Here is a 23,388-nt window from a genome sequence, read left to right as displayed (position 1 = left end):
ATGGTCCTCCCTGCTAGCTGCACCTCCTGCAGCTTCTCTAGCCTGCACTTCTGTATTCCTTCATTATGAGGCTTCTGCAGCTCACTAGCTATATTCCTTCTCAGGTTTCTCCTTCTCTACGCTTTATTTTGTTAAAGGTTTGATCATACAACATAATGGCAAGTTTTAAAAATGTTTTAGTTTGAGGGTGTGAGGAAATTCCTAATTTTGTGGCTAATCAAAGACTCCAAGATTACCTTATCATTAGAGCATAAGCTCAGTGTCATCTATTTGGGTATCCCAGAAGCTATCTACATACATTTTTTACCTTGCCAATTGCTAAAGTAAATGCTGTTTATATTAAGATCCATAATGTTTACCTTCAAGCATGTTTCTGATTTCTTTGTCATAAGTGACTTCTTTTGCTGTCTGTCCACTCCCATTAACAACAGTAGCATCTGCATTATATTCTAAAAGAAGCATTACCAATTCCTAAAAAAAAAAAAAAAAAAAAAGGCAGAGAAACTGTTTTTAGCTATTAAACTAAAACTTTATTGTATGATATCCCTTTTCTAAATTGCTAATTACTGCTAAGCTTCTATAATCGCCACCAGTACCACAGGAATCCATGTAGCACATCAATTATGTATACAGTAAGGGACTACACTAACTACAGGAAGCTCACTACAGCCCATCCTGCATAACACACAACTGAATAGTGCAGGTCCACTCAGATGCACATTTTCTAAATAAATACACTACTGTAAATGTATTTTCTCCTTAGTATTTTCTTAGTACTGTCTTTTCTCTAGCTTCCTTTACTCTAAGAATAGAGTATATATAACACATATAACATACAAAATATGTGTTGATTAATTGTGTGTGTTATCAGTCTTCTGGTCAACAGCAGGCTCTTAGTAGTTAAGTTTTGGGAGAGTCAAAGTTACATGTAAATTCCCAACTGTGCGGGGCTCAGTGCCCCTTCACCTGTGTTATTCAAGAATCAACGGTATTACAGTTCAACTAACTGTAATAACTGAAGCTTGCCTAAACAATTGCCAATCCACATCTGACACAAACTTCTATAACTGATTTTTTAAGTAATCATCTGATTGTTCTACCAAATTGATTCATGTGGTTAAACTAAGTGTATAAGTTAACAAAGCCATTGTTAAAATTATAGCAGGTAACACATTCATTTAACATTATTCATATAACCCCTGTTGGGGAAAAAAAAAAAAACTGCCCCACAGACCTAGGTTTTTAATTGACGTGTATAAGATACAGAACATCATCTTCTAATGTGATTGATATAGACTGATAGGATACACTACCAAAGGAATGGCTTGTAATGAAGCAATCTCCTTAAAAAGTATTCAACAACAAACCATCATTCATATTTACTCTAAGCAGTTAACTGCTTTTAGGAATTTCAAACTAATTGGTAACATATGTAAGTCCAGTACCACTGGTACAGTTCATTTATACAACAGGGCAGGAGAAATGCAGAACAATGCAAATTTGCAGAAGCATATTAGAGATTTGATGTTTAATGTTACTGGAATGTATAGCACCCACAGAGAGGATGGTGGCAACATGTCCTTTTTCATTCTACATGAGGGCAACATGAAACAGTGCTATTCTAATGGTCAGGCTGATTGTGCACTGATATATACAGAGTGATATCCTGTGTCATTACATGTTATGTTTATCCATGAGTTACATTTTTCCTTTTGGTTAAAAAAATTTCCTATATTCTTTTCATAAATTTTTTGTACTAAGAAATGCTTGAATACATCTAAAAAGCACAAAATAAGTAGAAAACAAAATACTCATCGTCCTAGTCACTATATAACCACTATAAACATTTTGGTGTATTTCTTTGTAATCCTTTTTCTTATGCATAAGTTTGAGACTTTTTTAAAAAATATTTATTCATTTGAGAGAAAAAGAGAGAGAGAGGGAGAGAGAGAAAGCGTGAGTTGAGGGAGGGGCAGAAGGAGAAAATCTTCAAGCAGACTCCCCCATGGAATCTGGAGCCCGATGTGGAACTCAATCTCACAACCCATGAGAAATCATGGCCTGAGACGAAACCAAGATTCAGATCCGGACAGAGCCACCCAGGCTCCCCTGAAGCTGTTTAAAAAAAAAAAAAAAAAAAGATTTATTTATTTATTCATGATAGACACAGAGAGAGAGAGAGAGACAGAGACAGAGACACAGGCAGAGGGAGAAGCAGGCCCCATGCCGGGAGCCCAACACGGGACTCGATCCCGGGACTCCAGGATCACGCCCTGGGCCAAAGGCAGGCGCTAAACCACTGAGCCATCCAGGGATCCCCCTGAAGCTGTTTTTTTAAATATAATTTTGCTTATATGACAGTTGCTTGTGTGATACCCCCATTTTCCAATATATCATGTATTTTCCAGGATATAGTATTTATGTAGTTGTCTATATAATACATTATTATAATACAGCTAACTACTATTCTATAAAATATATTACATTTAAAAATAGAAAAATGATTGTCTAATATTTTAATAAAATGAATTCTAATAAAATCTTAGCATTTCCTATCATCTTAAGGGTAGCATTTTGGGGGAAGTGTTTTTGTACTAGAAAAGAATGTAAAACAACCTACAGAGTGATAGAAAATATTTATAAATCATATATCAGATAGAGGACTTGTATCCAGAATAAAACACTTTTACAACTCAATAAAAAGACAATCCAATTTAAAAATAGGCAAAGAGGGATCCCTGGGTGGCGCAGCGGTTTGGCACCTGCCTTTGGCCCAGGGCGCGATCCTGGAGACCCGGGATCGAATCCCACGTCGGGCTCCCGGTGCATGGAGCCTGCTTCTCCCTCTGCCTATGTCTCTGCCTCCCTCTCTCTCTCTCTCTCTGTATGACTATCATAAATAAATAAAATAAAATAAAATAAAAATTTAAAAAAAAGGCAAAGATAAAATGAATAATTGGAAAACTAAGAAAAACAATTCCATTTACAGTGGCATCAAAAGAAATAAAATGCTTAGCAATAAACTCAACCATGAAGGCAAAAAGACTTGGACCCTAAACCTTTAAGACACGGCTGAAGGGAATTAAAAACAGCATAAATGCAAGGCAGCTAGTGCACACAGGTAGTAAGATTTAAAACTTATATTAAGATGTGCAAACCACCCAAAACAATCTATAAATTCATTGCAATACCTTTCAATTCCTATGGAATCTCAAGGGACCCTAAAAAGCCAATCAGTACTTGCCGGGGGGGGGGGGGGGGGGGGGGAGGGTAGATAAGATGAAGATCTCACACTGCCTAATTTCAAAACTTAGCTCAAAGCTATAGTAATCAAAACTGTGGTAATGGCATAAAGACACATAAACCAATGGAACATAATAAGAGTGTCCAGAAATAAACTCTCACATATATGGTAAAATGATTTTCAATAAGGGTGCCAAGACCATTCTAAAGGAAAAATTCCAACAAATGGTGCTGAGAAAACTGGATATCCACCAAGCAAAAAAAAAAGAAAGGAAGGAGTCAGATTTGTGCATTACCCCATATACAAAAATTAAAGCAAAATGGACCAAGACCTAAATGTAAGATCTAAAACAATAAACATCCTAAAAGAAAACAGCAACAAAGTTTCGAGACATTGGATTCTATAATGATTTTTTTTTTTTTTTGGCTATGCTACCAAAAGTACAGGCAAAAAAAAAAAAAGAAACTGAACTATATTAAAATTTAAAACCTTGTACCTCAAAGGGTATACACCAAGAGAGTGAAAAGGTAATCCAGAGAATAGAAGAAAATATTTGCAAATCATATATCTGATAAATGTATATCCAGGATATATAAATGACCGCTAAAACTCAACAAAAAAACCCAATCTGATTAAAAAAAGCACAGGCTGCATACTATATGATTCCAACTAGAAGACATTCTGGAAAAGTCAAAACTAGAGACATTAATAAAAAAAGATCAGTAGTTGCCAGAGGCTAGGATAAGGAGAAGAATAAGTAAGCAGAGCACAGAGGCAGTGGAAATACTCTGTAAAATGGTATAATGATACACGCATATTATATATTTGTCCTAATTCAAACAGGATTGAACCTAAGGTAAACTATGGACTATGGGCAGTTGTGTTAACACAGGTTCATCGGCTGTAACAAATGCAGGTTCATCAGCTGCAACAAATGGTCCACTCTGGTGGAGGATGCTGATAATGGGGGAGGCTGTGCATGTGTAGGGATAGAGCACATGTAAGAAGTCTCTATCTTCCTCTGAATTTTGATGTCAACATGAAGCTGCTCTATAAAATTTAAGTCTTCAAATTTAAAAAAGTATTTTAAATGAATGGGCAAAGGACTTCAATAGACATTCTCTAAAGAATGGCCAATAAGCATACAAAAAGATGCACAACATTTGCATTACAGAAATACAAATAAAAACCAAATGAGATAATATTTGGTAACTATTATAATGTCTAAAATTAAGAAGGCTGATGATAACAAGTGTTGGTGAGGATGTGAAGAAACTGGAACCTTCACAACAATGCTAGTGGGAATGTAAAATGGTGCAGATGCTTTGGAAAAAAATTTGACAGTTCTGCAAAATACTAAGCACAGAGATTCTATATGATGCAGCAATTCCACTGCTAGGTATATATCCAAGAGAAATGAAATGAACTACAAGATCTTACACATAAATGTTCAGAGCAGCATTATTCATAGTATCTGAAAAGTGGAAACCATCCAAATGTCCATCAACTGATGAGTGGGTCAAATGTCCATACAATGGCATATTCTTTGTCAAGAAAAAACAATGAAGTATTAATATATGCCATGTCATGAATCTTGACAATATTATACAAAGTAAAAGAAGCGCCAGTTGCAGAAGACCATGTATCCTATGATTCCATTTATATGAAATGTCCAGAATAGGCAAATTCATAGAGATAGACAGATTAGTAATATCCTGGGGTAAGGGGGAGGGGTAACAGAGTTACAGGATTATGTGGTTTCTTTTTGGGGTGATGACAATGTTCTAAAATGGATTGTGTTGATGGTTGTAGAAGACTGTCAACATATCCAAATCACTGAATTGTGTACTTTAGATGGGTCAACTGTATAGTGTATAAAATCTCAAAGTTGCTTAAATAATGATTAGAATTACTCAAAACTGGTAGCACATAGCACATTTCAGTTAAGCAAGGTTATCTCTCATCCTATTTAATACCTCATCTAATTGTCTTATGCCATTTTTGCAACTGCACAGAGTTCAATTATCCTGATATGATCTTCAGGAAGACTATAAAGACTAACAGGGAGCTTGAATGATATAAATCCCCAAAGGGAGAGTGAATGGTATGAGCAAAGGTACAGAGAAATACCATTAGGGAAAAAGAATATACTTCAATAACATGGAAAAAGGGTACAGAAGCAACAGGGCAATGTAGAGCGTGAAGAGTTGTTACATACAATTTTAGAGAGCTCAGGTTCTCTGAATGGTAAAGGGATATGCTTGAAAGGTTTCAGAGGAATGACATCAGACCTCAAGTTAGAACGATCGTCAGATCACTGTATAAGACTTAGAGCAAAAGTTCTCAGAGTGTACTTCCCTAGACCTGCAGTATTAGCATCACCCATGAAATCTGCAGAAATGTAAATTCTCAGGCCCCATCTCAGACCCAATGAATCAGAAATGCTGAGGACAGGGCCCAGCAACCTGTCTTTTCAGAAGCCCTCAGGTAAGGAATACAAGCTTTCAGGCAGAAATGATGTTAGAAAAGGCTGTTATTCCCCAAAACAGAATTAGAAAATAGAAGGCATTTTAAGAGACCAGTGGCTGAATTTCTAATCCAGGGACATCAATGAAACATCCCAACGGCTAGGTCGGTGCTGATTTTTAATGCCTTTTTGAGTAGAAGAGGTTTTTTAATTTTAAGAGTCTGTTGCAGGATCATTATTCTTATGTTCAGGAAAAAAAGTAAGCCTAACTATGCTTCTCTATGCCAAAATTAAAGACCATCCTGACTTCTTAACCACTTTGTCCAGATGGTAACCAATGAGTTGTCATCTTTCTCTTCATCTCCCAGGATCTGGAATTCCTAATCCAGTCCTGCGTAGTCAGTGGTGCTCTATGGAAGTCTGGCTCCATCCACTTCCTCCTCAGAGGCACGCCTTCCATCGGCTGAAGATGTGGTTCTCTTCTGAGCCTTCCATGGCTCTCCACACTCTTGTTATTCACTTACCATGCTGAAGCTCTCACCATTATGCAAGACCCTCCACAAGAAGGAAACCAACTTAGATAATGAATAGCAAAGGGATCCCCAAATCAGAGCTGACTTTAGGATACTGACTGGGAATCCCTGCACAGGGTAGAATTAAATTCTAACTACAAAATTAGAAAATTGGAGAGATTAGAAAATCAGAGACACAGTCCAGGTAAAAAGTAGGGAGTTTGTTCTCAAGTGGAGACAGCAAAAAGGAGGATTTAAAGTAAAATGTATTTCAATGACCAACTCAAATACTGTATAAGGAGCATATGTAGAGGAAGAAGAGTATCACTTTAGAAACATGAAATTTCAAGATAACCTGAGGGCAGGTAAGTGTGCCCACCATGCAGCACAACAGAGGATGTGGATGCCTGGAGAGAAGCGGGAGGTCAAAACACAAATTTCTACATAATCTTCCAGGGAAAATAATAAAGCTATAAAAGCACATGGGTTTTGTTATGGGGAAAGTTTCAAGGGAAAAGGGAAGGATGGTTTAAAAGAAAAAAAAAGTCAGAGGAATACCCATAATGAAGGATAAAGGAAAAAAGACAGGAACCATAGCCAGATATGCAACAAGACCGTACATCTTCTCCCAGATAAGTGATCACCTTTGTTAGAATATAGGTACAGAAAAACTGAAAACAGAAAGCCTTCAAAATAGTAAACCACTGATGACCTTTAAGAAAACTATCTGTTCATGAGGAGAGCCAGGACAAAGACTATAAAGAATCAAAATAATCAAGTGCTAAGGAAGTTGATAAAGGAAAAGTAGATACATTTTAATAATATTCTTTAAAATTCAGAACTAAAACATGCATCTTGCTCAGAGAAGGTACCCTTCCAACCCTGCCTCAAGTAGCATTTACCCATTAAGAAGAGGAGTATTTACTTTTAGTCTGATACCCTGTCTTTTTCCTTCTTTAAAAAAAAAATAGGCACCACATTGTATGTTAGGTCTACTAGTACAAAGGTTAGAGCAAAACAAAATTAACATAACTGTGAACCACACCCCTAAACTGCCCTAATTCACTCTGCTCTGCAAACTGTCATTCCCTCACTGTACCTTTTTTTTTTTTTTTCAAGATTGTTTTTATTCTTTCATGGGACACACAGAGAAGCAGAGACATAGGCAGAAGGAGAAGCAGGCTCCCTGCCAGGAACCCAATGCAGGACTCAATCCTAGGACCCCATGATCATGACCTAAGCCACAGGCAGAGGCTCAACCACTGAGCCACCGAGAAGTCCCTCACTGCACCATTATTATGCGCTCATCAGACAACTCATCTAACTCAGATGAAACACTTGAAAAACTTCCATACCCAGGTTGTTTTTTTAAATAACAGCTTCAGGACATAATTCACATACTATAAATTTCACCCTTTTAAAGTGCACAATTCTGTGGCTTTTAGTATATTCAGAGTTGTGTACCATCATCACTAGCTCATTTCAGAATATTTTATCATCCCAGAAAGAAATCTTACCCATTAACCACTCCCCAAACCTCTTTTCCCTAAACCTCTGGCAACCACTAATCTACCTTCTGCTTCTATAGATTTGCCTATTCAGAGTATTTCTACAAATAGAATTATTCAATATGTGGCAGCCTTTTGTGTCTGGCTTCTTTCACTCAGCACATTTCCAAGGTTCCTTAGTGCTGCAGCATGTATCAGTACTCTATTCCTTCCTGCTGCTGAGTAAGACTCCAACCATATGGGTATACCACATTCTATGTATCCCTTAAAGATTTAACAAATATTTAGTCTGCATCCACCTTTGGGCTACTATGAGTAGTAGTATGCTATGACCATTCCCATGTTGATTGCTAAAGCTATTTTTCTTCCTGTAAAACTAATCTACTTCAGGGGCGCCTGAGTGGCTTGGTTGTTTAAGTGTCCAACTCTTGATTTCAGCTCAGGTCATGATCTCACAGTTCTAAGACTGGACCCCATCTCTGGCTCTGCACTGGGCATAAAGCCTGCTTGGAATTCCCTTTCCTTCCCCCTCTGTCCCTCCCACCCTCTCCCTTTAAAAAAAAGTCTACTTTTAACAGAAATTCCACATGAAAATTTTACGTCTTGTAAAGCAATCTCAACATAGATTTCATGTTTCAAAGTTAGAAAAAAGAATTAACTTCCATAAATTATGCTCATTGAACTCTTAGAATTCAGAAGTTCAAGAAACCTACTTCAATAATGAGCTGTAACTTCAATATAATTCTAAGGAAAATAGCAGAATATTTTATGGGGAGAGGGGCTTCATTATGTGGATACACTGTATTAGAGAAAGCAGGGAGATGTGTTATAATATTTCAAATATAGCTATCAAAAAATATGCCATGCATGTATGGCCAATTTATAACAAAGGAGCCAAGAACACACAATGGGGAAAGGACAGTCTCTTCAATAAACGGTGCTGGGAAAACTGGACAGTCACATGCAAAAGAATGAAACTGGACCACCATATCACACTATACACAAAAACTAGCTCCCACCCAGAAACCATTAAACTCCTAGAAGGAAACATAGGTGGTAATCTCCCTAACATGTCTTGGCAGTGATTTTTTAGATTTGACCCCAAAAGTAAAAAATTAAAAATGAAAAGTTAAAAAAAAAAAAAAAAAAAAGCTTCTGCACAGCAAAATAAACCATCCACAAAATGAAAAGGGAACCTACTGAATGGGAAAAAAAAATCTGCAAATTATGTATCTGATAAGTTAATATCCAAAGAGTTCCTACAACTCAATAGTAGAAAAACAATCCAATTAAAAGATGAGCAGAGGGGGGGGTGCCTGGATAGTCATCTGACTCATGGTTACAGTTCAGGTCATGATCTCAGGGTCATGGGATCAAGCCCCATATCGAGCTCCATGCTCAGCATGGAGTCTGCTTAAGATTCTCTCCCTTTGCCCCTCCCCCTACTGGAACTCTCAATCCAAAAATAAAAATCTAAAAAAAATATATATATATATGAGTAGAGAATTTAAATAGACATTTTTTGAAAGAAGACATACAGATGGTTGACATACACAAAAAAGACGTTTAACATCACTAATCATCAGTGAATATAAATCAGAACCACAATGAGATTACCTCACACCTCTGAGAATTATAGTTACCAAAATAACAAGTGTTGGTGATGATGTAGGGGAAAAAAGGGAATTTGTGTGCACTGTTGGTGGGAATGTGAACTGGTACAGCTAAGGAAAATAGTATGGAAGTTCCTCAAAAAATTAAAAATAGAACTACCATATGATCAGGCAATTGCACTTCTGGATATTTATTCTGGGTATTTCCGTAGAAAGCAAAAATACTAACTAAAAAAAAAAAAAAAAATCAGCATACCTAACATTCACTGCAGCATTATTTACAATAGCCGAGATAGGGAAACAACCTAAATGTCCATCAATGGATGGATGGATAAAGGAATTGTAGTATATACATAAAATGGAATAATATCCAGCCATTAAAAAGAAAGGGATGTTGCTATTTGCAAAAACATGGATGGAACACAAGGACATTATGCTAAGGGAGTAAGTCACAGAAAAAAAAAAAAAAACAAATACTTTATGTTACTTACAGAAATCTAAAAACAAAATGAAACTCATAGAACAGACTAATGACTGCCCAATTCAGGGGATAGGGGATGGGCAAAATGAGCAAAGGTGATCAAAAGGTACAAAATTTCCAGTTATAAAGTAAATAAGTAATTGGGATGTAAAGTACAGCATGGTGGCTAATAGTTAATACTGTACTGAATATGTGAAAGTTGCTAAAAGACCTTAAAAGTTCTTACAAGAAAAAAAAATGTAACTGTATGGTGACAGATGTTAACTATATACTTATTGTGATTATGCAATACATAATGAACCTTATATAATGTACATCTGAAATTAGCATGTTACAAATCAATTATACCTCATTTTTTAAAAAAGATTTTAAGTAATCTCTACACCCAACATAGGACTTGAACTCACAACCCCAAGATTAAGAGTCGCATGTTCCACTGATTGAATTAGCCAGGCACTCCAGTTATACCTCATTTTAAAAAAAAAAAAGTTCTACTTTTTAAAAGCTAGGGACTTAAAAGGGTAAGTTTTAATTATCCAATATCCATACACATGGAAACAATTTCCCATACTTAGGCAAATAAAGTATTCCTCAAAATCCAAATTTTTACTAAAAAACATCAACAGAGGTACATCTGAAAAATGATGCATGACTTCCTATGATCATAATAAGAGCAAATTTAAGGCTAGATTTGGTATTTAAAAAGACAATTATTTCTAAACAAATGAAAGATATAATGATACCCAATATTCAATTAACATTTACTATGTAATTATGTAACAGACACTGTTCTAAAAGTTTTACTTTTATTAACTCATTTAAATTTTCACAAAAATCCTAGGAGATAGATACTATTATAACACCTCTTTTCAAAGATGGGAAATCTGGGGTGCCTGGGTGGCTCAGTCAGTTAAGCATCTGCCTTCAGCTCAGGTCATGGTCCCAGGGTCGAGCCCCACATTAGGCTCTCTGCTTCTCCCTCTCCTTCTGCTGTTCTCCCTGCTTGTGCTCTCTGGCACACACACTCTATCTCTTAAATAAATAAAATCTTCAAGAAAAATTAAAAACAAAGATGGGAAATGTGAAGCACAAAGGTCTGTACATGTTATACAGTTACATGAAATCATGAAAAAGGTACAAAGACATACCAATCTACTATACAAGTTCAACAAACTTCAACCTACAATGAAGCCCACAAGTGAGCAAGTATTACTCATGCTTACTGAATCTCTACAAGTTTTGAGAAATGTCACTCTTAAACATGAATCGATAGCCCATTACAACTTGAGATTTGAGATCTGATCAGCACACAAACGACTAAGACCGAGACAGAGGAAAAAAAAAAAAAAAAAACTTGAGACAAAAATGGAGAAAACCTTTAAAAAACCCATAATATCCTCAGAAAATGAGATTATTTCCTTGTTAAGAAATAAAGACTACAAAAAAGAATATTCAGAGAAAAATATTCTTTAAAATTAACAACAGGGGATCCCTGGGTAGCGCAGCGGTTTGGCGCCTGCCTTTGGCCCAGGGCACGATCCTGGAGACCCGGGATCGAATCCCACATCAGGCTCCCGGTGCATGGAGCCTGCTTCTCCCTCTGCCTATGTCTCTGCCTCTCTCTCTCTCTCTCTCTGACTATCATAAATAAATAAAAAAATAAAATAAAATTAACAACAAATTAAATATTCAATAGAAAGACTAGATGGTGGATTTGACAATCACTTTCAAAAAACAGGAGTGGAATAAATAACTAAGAGAATATAGGTAAAAAAAAAAAATCAAAAAATTAGTACAAAATTAATCATGAAAGTCTTTTATCTATAAGGTAACCTGGAATTCCAAAAAGATAAAACTGAATAGAAATACACATGCACAGTCACATGTAGATTTTTTTTTAAGAGGCCACACACAAAGTAAAATCTTAAAGTTTTTTTTTTTTTGCCTTTTTAAGAAAGAAGATTGATTGATTGATTGATTGACTGAAGAGAGAGAGAGAAAGAATCTCAAGCAAACTCCATGCTGAGCACAGAGCCCAACATGGGGCTCGATCCCACAACCCTGAGATCATGACCTGAGACAAAACTAAGAGTGGGATGCATAACTGACTGACTTCCCAAGTGCCCCTTAAAGACTGCTAAGACATGCTAAACATTAACTGCTACATGTAAGGCACAGACACACGATCGACTTAACACTTAGGTATCACAGTCTCTGAAGTTGCCACAAGAAAAGACTGTTTCATAAATTAACTGGGACCTGCACATTCCACCTGGAATTTAGAAAGCTGGAAAGTGCATTCACCCTCCTTCAAATAAAATTTTTTAAAAAGAGGAAAAAACAGATCATCTACAAAATGATTACTTCGCCTGAACCCAGGCAACTGAGATGGCATGACAACCAACTGCAGATCATGTTTTTTGTTGTTTTTTCACACAAGTTGAAGGTTCACAGCAACCCTGCATCCAACAAGTCCATCAGAACCATTTTTCTAACAGCATTAGATTACTTCATGTTTCTGTGTCACATTTTGCTAATTCTCACATTATTTCAAAAACTTTTCACTTTTTTTTAAGATTTTATTTAGTCATGAGAGAAACACAGAGCATGAGGCAGAGAGAGAAGCAGGCTCCCTGCAGGGAACCTGATGCAGGACTCAATCCCACGACCCCGGGATCATGACCTGAGCCAAAGGCAGACACTCAACCACTGAGCCACCCAGGTGCCCAAACCTCTTCACTATTATTATATTTGTTATAATGATCTGTGATCACTAATCTTTAACATTACTATTGTTATTGTTTTGGGATACCATGAACCATGCCCACGGAAGACAGCAAACTTATCAATAAATGTTATGTGTATTTTGATGGCTCCAGGGATCAACCACTCCCCATCTCTTCCTCCTGGGGCCTCCTCCTTAGTCCCTGAGACACAGTATTAAAGTTAGACAATATTGAAGTTAGTAACTCTACAATGACCCTTAAAGGTTCACTCAAGTGAAAGAGTCACGCACCTCTCTCTTTAAATCAAAGGTCAGAAATAATTAAACTTAATGAGGAAGACATGTCCACAGCTTGGATAGGCTGAAAGTTAGGCTCTTGGGCCAAACAGCCAAGTAGTTAGTACAAAGGAAAAGTTCTTGAAGGAAATTAAAAGTGTTACTTCAATGAACATACAGTAATAGAAAATGAAACAGCCTTATTGCTGAGACAGAGACAAGTCTGAGTGGTCTAAACAGATGATCAAATCAGCCACAACATCCCTTAAACTGAAGCCTAATCCAGAGCAAGGCCCTGGCTCTCTTCAATTCTATGAAGGCTGAGAGAGGTGAGGAAGCTACAGGAGAAAAGTCTGAAGCTGGCAGAGGGGAGTTCATAAGGTTTAAGAAGCCGTCTCCATGACATCATAGTACAAGGTGGAGCAGCAAGTGCTGAGAGAGAAGCTGCAGCCAGTGTTCCAGAAGCTCTAGCTAAGGTCACTAATGAGTGGTTATACTAAACAACTGATTTCTAACCTAGATGAAACAGCCTTGTTTTGGAAGAAGATGCCATCTAGACTTTCACAGGTAGAAAGAAGTCAATGCCTGGCTTCAAAGCTCCAGAGGACAGGCTGGCTCTCTTGTTAGGGGCTAATGCAGCTGGTGACTTAAACTGAAGCCAATGTCATTGACCACTCTGAAAATCCTAGGGCCCATAGGAATTATGCTAAATCTCTGTTTTGATATTTGCTCTACAAACAAAACAACAAAGCCTAGATGACAGCATATTATTTTACAAATGGCTGACTAAATATTTTAAGTCCACTGTTGAGACCTACTGCTCAGAAAAAAAGATTCTTCCCAAAATACTACTGCCTATTAACAATGCACCTGGTTACCCAAGAGCTTTGATGGGGATGTACAATAAAATTAAGATTGTTTTCATGCCTGCTAACATAACATCTATTGAGCCCATAGATCAAGGAGTAATTTCAACTTTAAGTCTTAGGACTAAAAAAAATACATTTCTTAAGGCCCTAGCTGCCACAGTGATTCATTCCTCTGATGGATCTGAACAAAGTAAATTGAAAACTTTCTGGAAAGGAATCACCACTCTAGATGCCATTTAGAGCATTTGAGATTCAAAAGCACCAGCCAAAATACTATCAGCATTAATAGGAGTTTGGAAGAAGTTGATTCCAACCTCATGGGTGACTTCAAGGGGTTTCAGACTGGAGGAAGTCCCTGCAGTTGTGGCAGAAACAGCAAAAGAACTAGAATCAGAAGGGAGACTGCACTGCTGCAATTTCATGATAGAGATTTCAAAGATGAGGAGTTTCTTCTTATGAATGAGCAAAGAAAGCAGTTTCTTGAGATAGAATCTACTCCCGGGGAAGATGCTATGAAGACTGAAGTGACAACAAATGATCTAAAACACTACATAAACTTAGCTGATGGCAGGGTTTGAGAGGATTTTGAAAGAAGTTCTACTGTGGGTAAAAAGCTATCAAACAGCATCACATGCACAGAGAAATGGTCTGTGAAAGAAAGAATTAATCTATGTGGCAAATTTCATTTTCTCCTATTCAAACAAACTGCTAAAGCCATTCCAATCTTCATCAATCACCATCAGCATGGAGGTGGGATCCTCCCCCAGCAAAGAGATTATGAGTCACTAAAAGCTCAGATGACAACCTTTTTTTAGCAATACAGAATTTTTAATTATGGTATATACATTGTTTTATTAGACCTAATGCTTCTGCACACTTAATAGACTATAGTATAAACATAAATTTTATATGCACTAGGATACGAAAAAGTTCATTTGACTTAACTCTGTTTTAATATTTGCTTTATTGAAGTTATCTGGCAACAAACCTGCAATATCTTTGAGATATGCCTATAGTCTGAAATCTAAGGAAACTGCCCTCAAGTAAGCACTTGCTCACCCATGGTAGGTATGAGTGTAAGACAGGGGCTGCCAAACAAGCAGATAAAGGAACTGAGCTGCAAATTTCAATGAATTGCTACCTGCTGAAACACTAACATAAGGATATAGAACCTCTACGAACCACAGGTATAAGGGAAACTCCTATCCACCTGCAGACTCTTCTCCATGGGCCTCCACCTGGTGCTTAAAAAAAAAAAAAAAAAAGGCAGGGGATGGGGATTCCGGCAGGTGATCAGAGAAAGCCTTACCCTTGATGATGCAGGCACAGAGGAGGGAGCTACCACTGCTGCAGAGAAGGCTTATAAAGCCTGAGGCAAGCCTTTCTGCCTTATGTTATTCCTTTAAAAGTATCACTGCTGTGAAAAGGCAGCAAATCTTTCATCCACAAGGCACAGTGAAGACCCTTTCAACCAAGGAGAGAGACAGGAAACAATCAAGGATCCATACATTAAAGGTCTCCTATTACTGGAGGAGCAGGATCACTGATAAAGAACTATCTAAGAAACTCCTGTCCCTTACACAGGGACAAAAGGCCTAAGATGTATAGGCTCCACCAGGACAATTGCAACTCACTCTGCCCCCTCCTCTCACCCCAAGACTACCAAGTACTGAGAACAAGCAAGAGTAGTCAATTAATGAGGGAGAGGCAACAGCATGGAGAGAAATGCTCTCTGAGGGACAAGGCATGCTAGGAAGGCCTCAAGCTTAGAGTGAAGTAGGAACATCAAGGGAAAAAAAAAAAAAAAAAAAAAACTCTCCAGAAAAATCAGCCTACAACATACATGGAGGCAATACCAAATTTGGAAATAGAAATCTGAAGCCATTGGTACACATAAGGTAACCATGGCAACAACAAAACCCAAGCTCAGATGTGCTCCAGGCTAGACTGATCCAACCTCCCACACTAAGACGTATGCCCATTTCCAAGCCCAAACTATTTACCTGTCTCTACTAGCTTACACACAGTTTAACATTCCAATAAAAATTACCAGACACACACACAAAACAGAAAAAAAACGATCCACTGTCAAGAGACAAAGCAATCAACAGGATGACACAGAAATGACCAAAATTAAATTCTGTGTCTGAAATGATCAGACACAGAATTTAAAGTAACTATGATTATTACATTAAAAGGTCTAGTTGAAATGGTGGACTACATACATAATGAGAGAATTTCAACTGAAGTGGAAACTATAAAGAGTTAGAGGAAAATGCTACAAATAAAAATCATTAGTAACAGAAATAAAGAATGCTTCAATGACATCAGTAGACATCAGGGAGCACACTGGCCAAGAAAGATAAGAAACTTGAAGACAGTATTTGGCTAACCTCTACTGACCTAAGAGGAAAAACTGAAGAGAGGGAGAGGAATGGGTCTGAAAAAAGAAGAAACAGAACTGAGCACCCAGTGGCTATGGGGTGATACCAAGTCTAAAGAATGTGTAATAAGCTACTGAAGAATTGGTAAGACATGATACCTTCTCAATCCATCAAAAGAGTATAAAACAAAACAAAACAAAACAAAATCATAATAGATGACAGAAGTAGTATCTGCTGTCATATGCCCATGTGACTTGCCCTCAGGAATGCCATTTTGTTAGCCATTTCTGTAACTCTCTGCAGGCCAGTCCTCCCGATCTTACCCTGCTGAACTTGCTACAGTCCTTACTTACTGTAATTGCTTCCACCTGGCTTCTGAGGTGGAGGTGCCATCTCCAAGCCTCTACTATTTCAGGGTCCTATGATACACATCCCCTGCATACCCCACTGCTATTGGTGAATCAGGGCTGCAGTGTCATTTCCTGGAAGCCCTAGACTTTAGAAGACAAACCTTAATAAGGGTCTTAATGATGTTGGTGCCTTATTCACCAGTCATTTCTTCCTGCTTTGGTGAATGATGTATCCTCTAGGCCCTTCCAGGCACAAAAATTAAAAATCTGGCACAATAAATAATAAAAAATATGGCAAAAATAAAAAATATGATCTTATGTACTATGTTCAGTCTAGCAAGTCCACTTATTTAAAATCTTCTGTCTGCAAAGGCGTATCTGGCATTTTGACACTTGTAAGGGGCCACTGCTTTGGTTATGCTGCTAGGAATCATCCAAGTTAAAAACTCAATTTGTACTGTCAAAAAAGTCAATGATGAATGGTTAGAAGCTGAAGACGGTCTCTGAAGAAGTCATGACACCTTGTCCGGTTTCTGGACCTGAATCAATTTTGGACTGAAAACTATTAAAGGAGAGACCAGATTCTGGAAGGAAAGATTTTGCAACACCAAATCAAACGTACAAAGCCATCAATTTCCTAGACTATTCCCAAAGGGACTAATGAAACCCAGGTAGCTACACCGGGGAAAGGGGAATATCCAAACATTTCAGGAACTGTTAGGTCTAATGTCCAAGTTGACACTGATGCCGAGAGACCCCAAGTGCCATCTGGCCCCTCTTTTAGAAAGGGGGCATACATGAGGACAAGGTAATAAATGAGACCTTGGCTCAGGTCTGGCTCATGGTACATGCAGGTCCACAATCACATCCAGGAATCACTTCCCCAGTCCATGAATACACAATTGGAACAGACACACTAAGTTGTTGGCAGTTTCGTGTGGATTCCTGGGTGTCTAAGGGCCAGAAGGAGGGCTCTGAAATTGTCCTCCCTTGCCCCCTGGCCCAGATAAATTAAAACTAGTATCTTATATGGGTTGGATCAGTGCCATCCTTGAAAACCTCAGAATGCAGGGGCATCTGGATGGTTCAGTCAGTTAAGTGCAACTCTTGATCACAGCTCAGGTCTTAATCTCAGCGTTGTGAGTTCAAGTCCCATACTGGACTCCACACTGGGCATGGAGCCTACAAACAAACAAAAAAACCCTCAGAATGTAGGAGTGATGGTTCTTAGACTATTTCCATTTAATTCATCAGTCTAACACTGCAAAAACCAGATGGAATATGGAGGAAGACCGAGGATTTCCATAAATTCAAATAGCCCCAATTATAGCCACTCTGCAAAGCATGCTATCTTTTCCAAGCAAGTTAATATTACCTAAGGACATGGTATAGCAACTAATTTGACATTATGTGTACTCTTTCCCGATTAGGAAAAAATGATCAAAACCACTTTATATTCTCATAGACAAAGTATACATTTACAGTTTTGCCTCAGAGCCATTTGTTCATCCTACAGACCATCACAGTGGTCTATCTTACCAATGACATATTAATAAAACCAGATGAACAAGAAGAGACTAGAATGTTGAAAGCCTTGCTAAGATATAATGCTCCAGGGAGTGGGAAATAAATCTTAGGAAGAATTCAGGGACAATGCCATATTGTTTTTAAGGGTTCAGTGGTCTGGGTAATGCCAGGACAGTGTCTCCAAAGTAAAAAACAAATTATACCATCTTGCACTTCTCAAAACAGAGAAGGAAGCACAATGCCTGATTGGCTTCTTCAGGTTCTGGGGGCATCTGAGTATAATGCTCTGATTCACATGCCAGAAGATGAGAAAGGGTGCCTGAACACTCAGCTCCTGTAACAAAGGAGAGGCAGGAGTCGTCATCATTTTAGCAGAGGTAACTGAACTTGAACATAAGAAAGGAGGACTATATACAATGGGGAAATGGAGGAGTATGTTTGGCATGCAGATGATACACTTAGGTAGCTCTTGGTATTCCCTGGTCCAGTTTTTTTCTTAAGATTTTAGTTATTTATTCATGAGAGACAGAGAGGTAGAGATACAAGCAGAGGGAGAAGCAGGCTCCCTGTGGGGAGCCTGATGCGGGACTTGATCCCAGGATCCTGGGATCACGACCTGAGCCAAAGGTATACACTCAACCACTGAGTCACCCAGGTGCCCCTCCCAGGTCTAGTTTTGACAATAATGAACAAGTGTGGCAACTCCACACTTAGGAAGGGCATGACCTGCTCAGATCTCCAGTGATGAGGGCCTGAGTCACAGCACTGGATAAGCCACGAAGACCAGATGTGCTAGTCAAGGGAAGGATATATCTAGAAGAGACAGCAGAGAAGGGAGAAGAGGATTCAGTTGTGGCCCAAAGGTCAATTGCAGCAACGCTATAGTCTGTCTCACTATCCTTCCTCCTCCTAAGTTCCTCCTAGCTGGGAATGGCCCACTGGAACCCTGAAGGGGCTGTGGCTGGAAGCTTATGAAGAAGCAAATCTGAGCAGAATAAAGGGTGAGCTATGATCGAAGCTGTGCTACAACACCCAGCCTCACCCTGAGAAATAGATGACTTAATACCCTAGATGCTAGGAGTGCCCAGGAGGCAGCCACTACCTTTAGTCACTCCAGGTATCCACTCAGCTAAGAAGAGCTGCCTCGCACAAGGTCATGTCCCTTCCTACGGCAGCCAATACCTACTGACTGACCATCACTAAGTGCTGAGCTCTCTTACTTCAAACTGGGACAGCTTTGATGGGTCACCTCTCTTGCAGAGCTCCCCTCACCTGGCTGAGGCAACCCTGGTGAGTGCACCACTGCTTGACTTCAGCCTCTGCCCAGTTCTGCTACGCCACCCCCAACACACATGTGATCCCATAGTATTCCAATTAACCTGTTACACACTAATCTCCAACTCAGCTGGATTCCTGGGAAGCCCAAACTACAAGAAATGGAAATGTTTGTGCCTACATTTCATTGTTGTCATTTCCTTTTAAATGAAACAAGACCTATCAGGTCATTTGTGCAGTGCCTGATACAGAGTAGGCATTTAATGCCTAAGCATGAGAGATGGTAAGTTAGGGAACAAGATAGAGAAGCTTATAGGAACCTCAGGATTATATGTATCTTCTATATGCCAGGTGACAGACACACAATTCCTGACACACACACAACAGAGGAAGCATTCATTTTAAATGTATTCTTAGCTCTGTTGGAAAATAGTCAATCAACATAAAGGTTAGTACAACAATCCAATTATTTACTGTACCAATTGTATCCCTATTTTATAATTATCATAAAAAATATAAAAACTTCAGCACTCTAACTGCATTTGAAAAACCAAAGAACAAATGCTGAGTACATCTGAGAATTATGGTACATTTTGATTAGATAACACTAGGGGTCAGTAATTACCAAGAAGAGCCAGAAGGTCCTTCATGAAATTCAGGGAGATTTTATACATTCTGAAGGACACGAATGTAAAATACTTTAATAACAAACCAAATCCCTTTTCAACTCATTCTAGTTATTAAATCACTGAATCTCACTACCATAACATGTTTTAAATTATAAATTATATTCATAGTAAAGGATCACATCAGAACAAGATAATTGGGTTCCTTTCATAAGCACAATTAGAAAATTAAACTTTCTGCAAAATTCAATCATGCTTAAACATTAAGCACATAAATTTTTCAAGTTTCCTGTGTGAGGTACCCATTTAGCTTCAGCTAAATTTTCTAACACAAGAGATAATATGATATATATGCTAATATGTTCAAATCAAACTAAGGCCCAATTTATAGCAGAGTCTCCTGTTTGAAGTTCAAGAATACAGCAGAAACGGGCAAATAACGTGAAGAACCAAGTACAGATGAATGAGCCGATCTGAGGTAGGTATGTGGAGATAGGCAGAAAGACCTGTGCTGTGCTTATCAAAGATACTAAAACTTGATGTGTGTTAATTCTTTGAAACTAAAATGAATTCAATCTAGTAGTAAAGAGATATACACAATAACTATAGGGTAGAAGATGAAAGTGATGTAATACGCTCAGGAAATCTGGAAAAGCAGTTTTCTCCCAGCTGCAGAAAGTCGTATTTAGAGAGACAGCATCTGAGCTGCACTGTCAAGAATGCCATCTCATGATCCAAGTCAACCCCAAGAATTTGCTTACACAGAAGAAAAATGGAGTAGTGCAGGCTGTGAAGATACGAGCAAGTAGTTCATGTATGGATCAGGCAAATTACACTATCTGAAGCTCATTTTTAAAATCCCATAAAGTATAGCAATTTACCCACTATTTTTATTTTTTATTGTAAAAAGTACATTTTTCTCAGCTTTAGCAAGACTGCATATATGGTTCACCAGTATCAACACATGAGCATATAGACTGTAATGGTATAAAATATACTAATTCAAATATGCTTATTAAGCACATACAAGGTTCATTCATGGTAATTCACACAAAAATTAGTTAAATCTACTCATAATAAAAAGTATGAAATGATATAATCAAATTATTGACTTGTGACAAATGCATATAAAGTTTAATATAGGATTTTAAATAATCTTAAGGCATATTAAACTATGGACAGTAATCAAATAAAACTATCATAGATCATTTACGAGATCATTCAAATAATCGAAAAAAATCAAGAAAAAGAGGTAAAGCAATTTTTGGCTATGGTGGTGTGAAGAGTTCAGAGAACTGTCATCTTGAAAAATGAGTATAAAACTGAACAAAATTGGGGGATCCCTGGGTGGCTCAGCGGTTTAGCGCCCCCCTTTGGCCCAGGGCATGATCCTGGAGTCCCAGGATTGAGTCCCACATTGGGCTCCTTGCATGGAGACTGCTTCTCCCTCTGCCTGTGTCTCTGCCTCTCTCTCTCTCTCTCTCTCATATGAATAAATAAAAATAAAATCTTTAAAAAATGACTTCAAACTGAACAAAATTAATCATTTCACGGTGCTGGGTATTCAATAAAGACAACAAATTGAGTGGCATATTCAATAGAACTAGAATGTCAGGTGAGCTTATCAGGCATCTTTAGCCTTGAAGGTACAGGCTATTCCCATCCCTCACCTACTTTTTATCTCCTAATAGCATCACACTGGGGGGACAGGATTACAATATATGAATTTTAAGGGAACACATTCAGTCCATAACAGAAATCATGTTAAAACATTAAAACAATTTTTTTTAAAAAAAAAAGAAGAGCTATCAGCAGGCCTGGTTTATATTCCAGATTTCACAGATGAAGATCAGACAAATTAATAAAAAAGGAAAAAAATAACCTGAAGGTGGACAAGTCAGAATTCAGAGTTGCTAAAATGCATTATAAAAAATGTTCAGTTTTCAGGGTACCTGGGTGGCTCAGTCAGTTAAGCATCTGCCTTTGGCTCAGGTCATGATCCCAGAGTCTTGGGATCAAGCCCTGCATCAGGCTTCCTGCTTCTCTCTCTCCCTCTGCCTGCCACCCTCCCCCCACTGCTTGTGCATGCACTCTCTATCAAATAAAATCTTTTTTAAAAAATCCAGTTTTCAATAAAAACTTGTGAGACATGCAAAGAAACAAGAAACTCATAATAAGAGAAATGCAGATAACAGAAATGTACTGTCTGTGGGCATAGATGTTGTATTTAGCAGATAAAGAGTGTGAAGTTGCTGTGATAAACATGATCAGAAAGTTTAATATCTAGAGGAACTAAAATTTTACACTAATAATATTTTGTAACAGAAAAGAAGGCAGTCAAGGAGGAACAAGAACAAAAACCTGACAGAGAAAACAAATACAAAATCAAAGATGTAAACCAAAAATTATTAAAATTGTAAATAGACCCAACACTAAATCAAAAGGCAGAAACTGTCAGACTAGATAAAAACACACAACTGAACAGGTGGTCTGCAGACACTGAAAAGATGTTCAACTTCACTTATTACAGAAATGCAAATCAAAACCACAATGAAATATCACCTCACACTGGTCAGACTGGCTAAAATCAAAAAGACAGGAAACAAGTGTTGGCAACCCCCATGCACTCATTGACGGTAGGAATGTAAATAGGTACAGCCACTGTGGAAAACAGTATGGAGGTTTCTCAAAAAATTAAAAATAAGAATACTATGTGATCCAATAATTCCACTATTGAGCATTTACCCAGGGAAAATGAAAATACTAACTCGAAAAATGTGTCCCTGTTTGCTGCAGCATTCTTTACAATAGTCAGGACATGGAACCAACCTAAGTGTCCGTCAATAGAAGAATGGATATAAAAAAGAAGAATGGATAAAGAAGATCACACACACACACAGGAATATTATACAGCCATAAAAAGGAGGCAACTGTACCATTTGAAACAACATGGGTGGACCTAAAGAGTATTATGCTAAGTGAAGTCAGACTGAAAAAGACAAATATGCTATGACCACACTCATAAAAGGAGTCTAAAAAGAATGAACAAACAAAAAGCAGAATCAGAACTATAAATGCAGAGAACTGATGGCTGCCAGAGGGGAAGGGGTTTGGGAAGTGGGTAAAATGGATGAAGAGGAGAGGAAGATACATACCTCCAGTTACAGAATGAGTAAGTCAATGAAACAAAAGCAGAGCATAAGGAATATAGTCAATGATACTGTAATAGTGATGTAATGAGACAGATGATAGCTACACTTGTGGTGAATATAGCATAACATATAACCCTATCAAATCACTGAGTTGTACACCTGAAATAAAACGTAACCAGTAACCATAAGGCAGCTAGACTAGCTATATTAACCAGGTAGAAAATAAACTTTATGACAAGAAACATTACTGAAGGCAAAAACATTGTAGTGATAAAAAAGGTCAATACATGAGGAAGATATATTGCCATATATTCCATATAACCCCATTACAAATGGATATGGACCTAATAGGGCTCCAAGATTCATGAAACAAAAACTG

At 37.9% G+C, this 23,388-nt stretch overlaps 1 protein-coding gene across 4 annotated transcripts in view; it reads right to left on the bottom strand.

The window, feature by feature from the left end:
* OSBPL1A (oxysterol binding protein like 1A) overlaps positions 1 to 23,388 on the bottom strand; it is a 227,702-nt gene that overhangs the window by 171,395 nt on the left and 32,919 nt on the right. For all 4 annotated transcript variants that reach the window (XR_005362553.1, XM_038543635.1, XM_038543637.1 and 1 more), the window contains exon 5: positions 360 to 471. Coding sequence is in view for 3 of the 4 variants with exons in the window: in XM_038543635.1 (XP_038399563.1) it covers positions 360 to 471 (112 nt within the window). In the remaining variant the exon portion in view is untranslated. The remainder of the gene's footprint in view (positions 1 to 359; positions 472 to 23,388) is intronic.

Source organism: Canis lupus, chromosome 7 (assembly GCF_011100685.1).
Source record: "Canis lupus familiaris isolate Mischka breed German Shepherd chromosome 7, alternate assembly UU_Cfam_GSD_1.0, whole genome shotgun sequence".
NCBI lineage: Eukaryota > Metazoa > Chordata > Mammalia > Carnivora > Canidae > Canis > Canis lupus.
The sequence above is the reverse complement of the archived record's forward strand: the minus strand, read 5'-3'. Positions and strand labels throughout refer to the sequence as shown.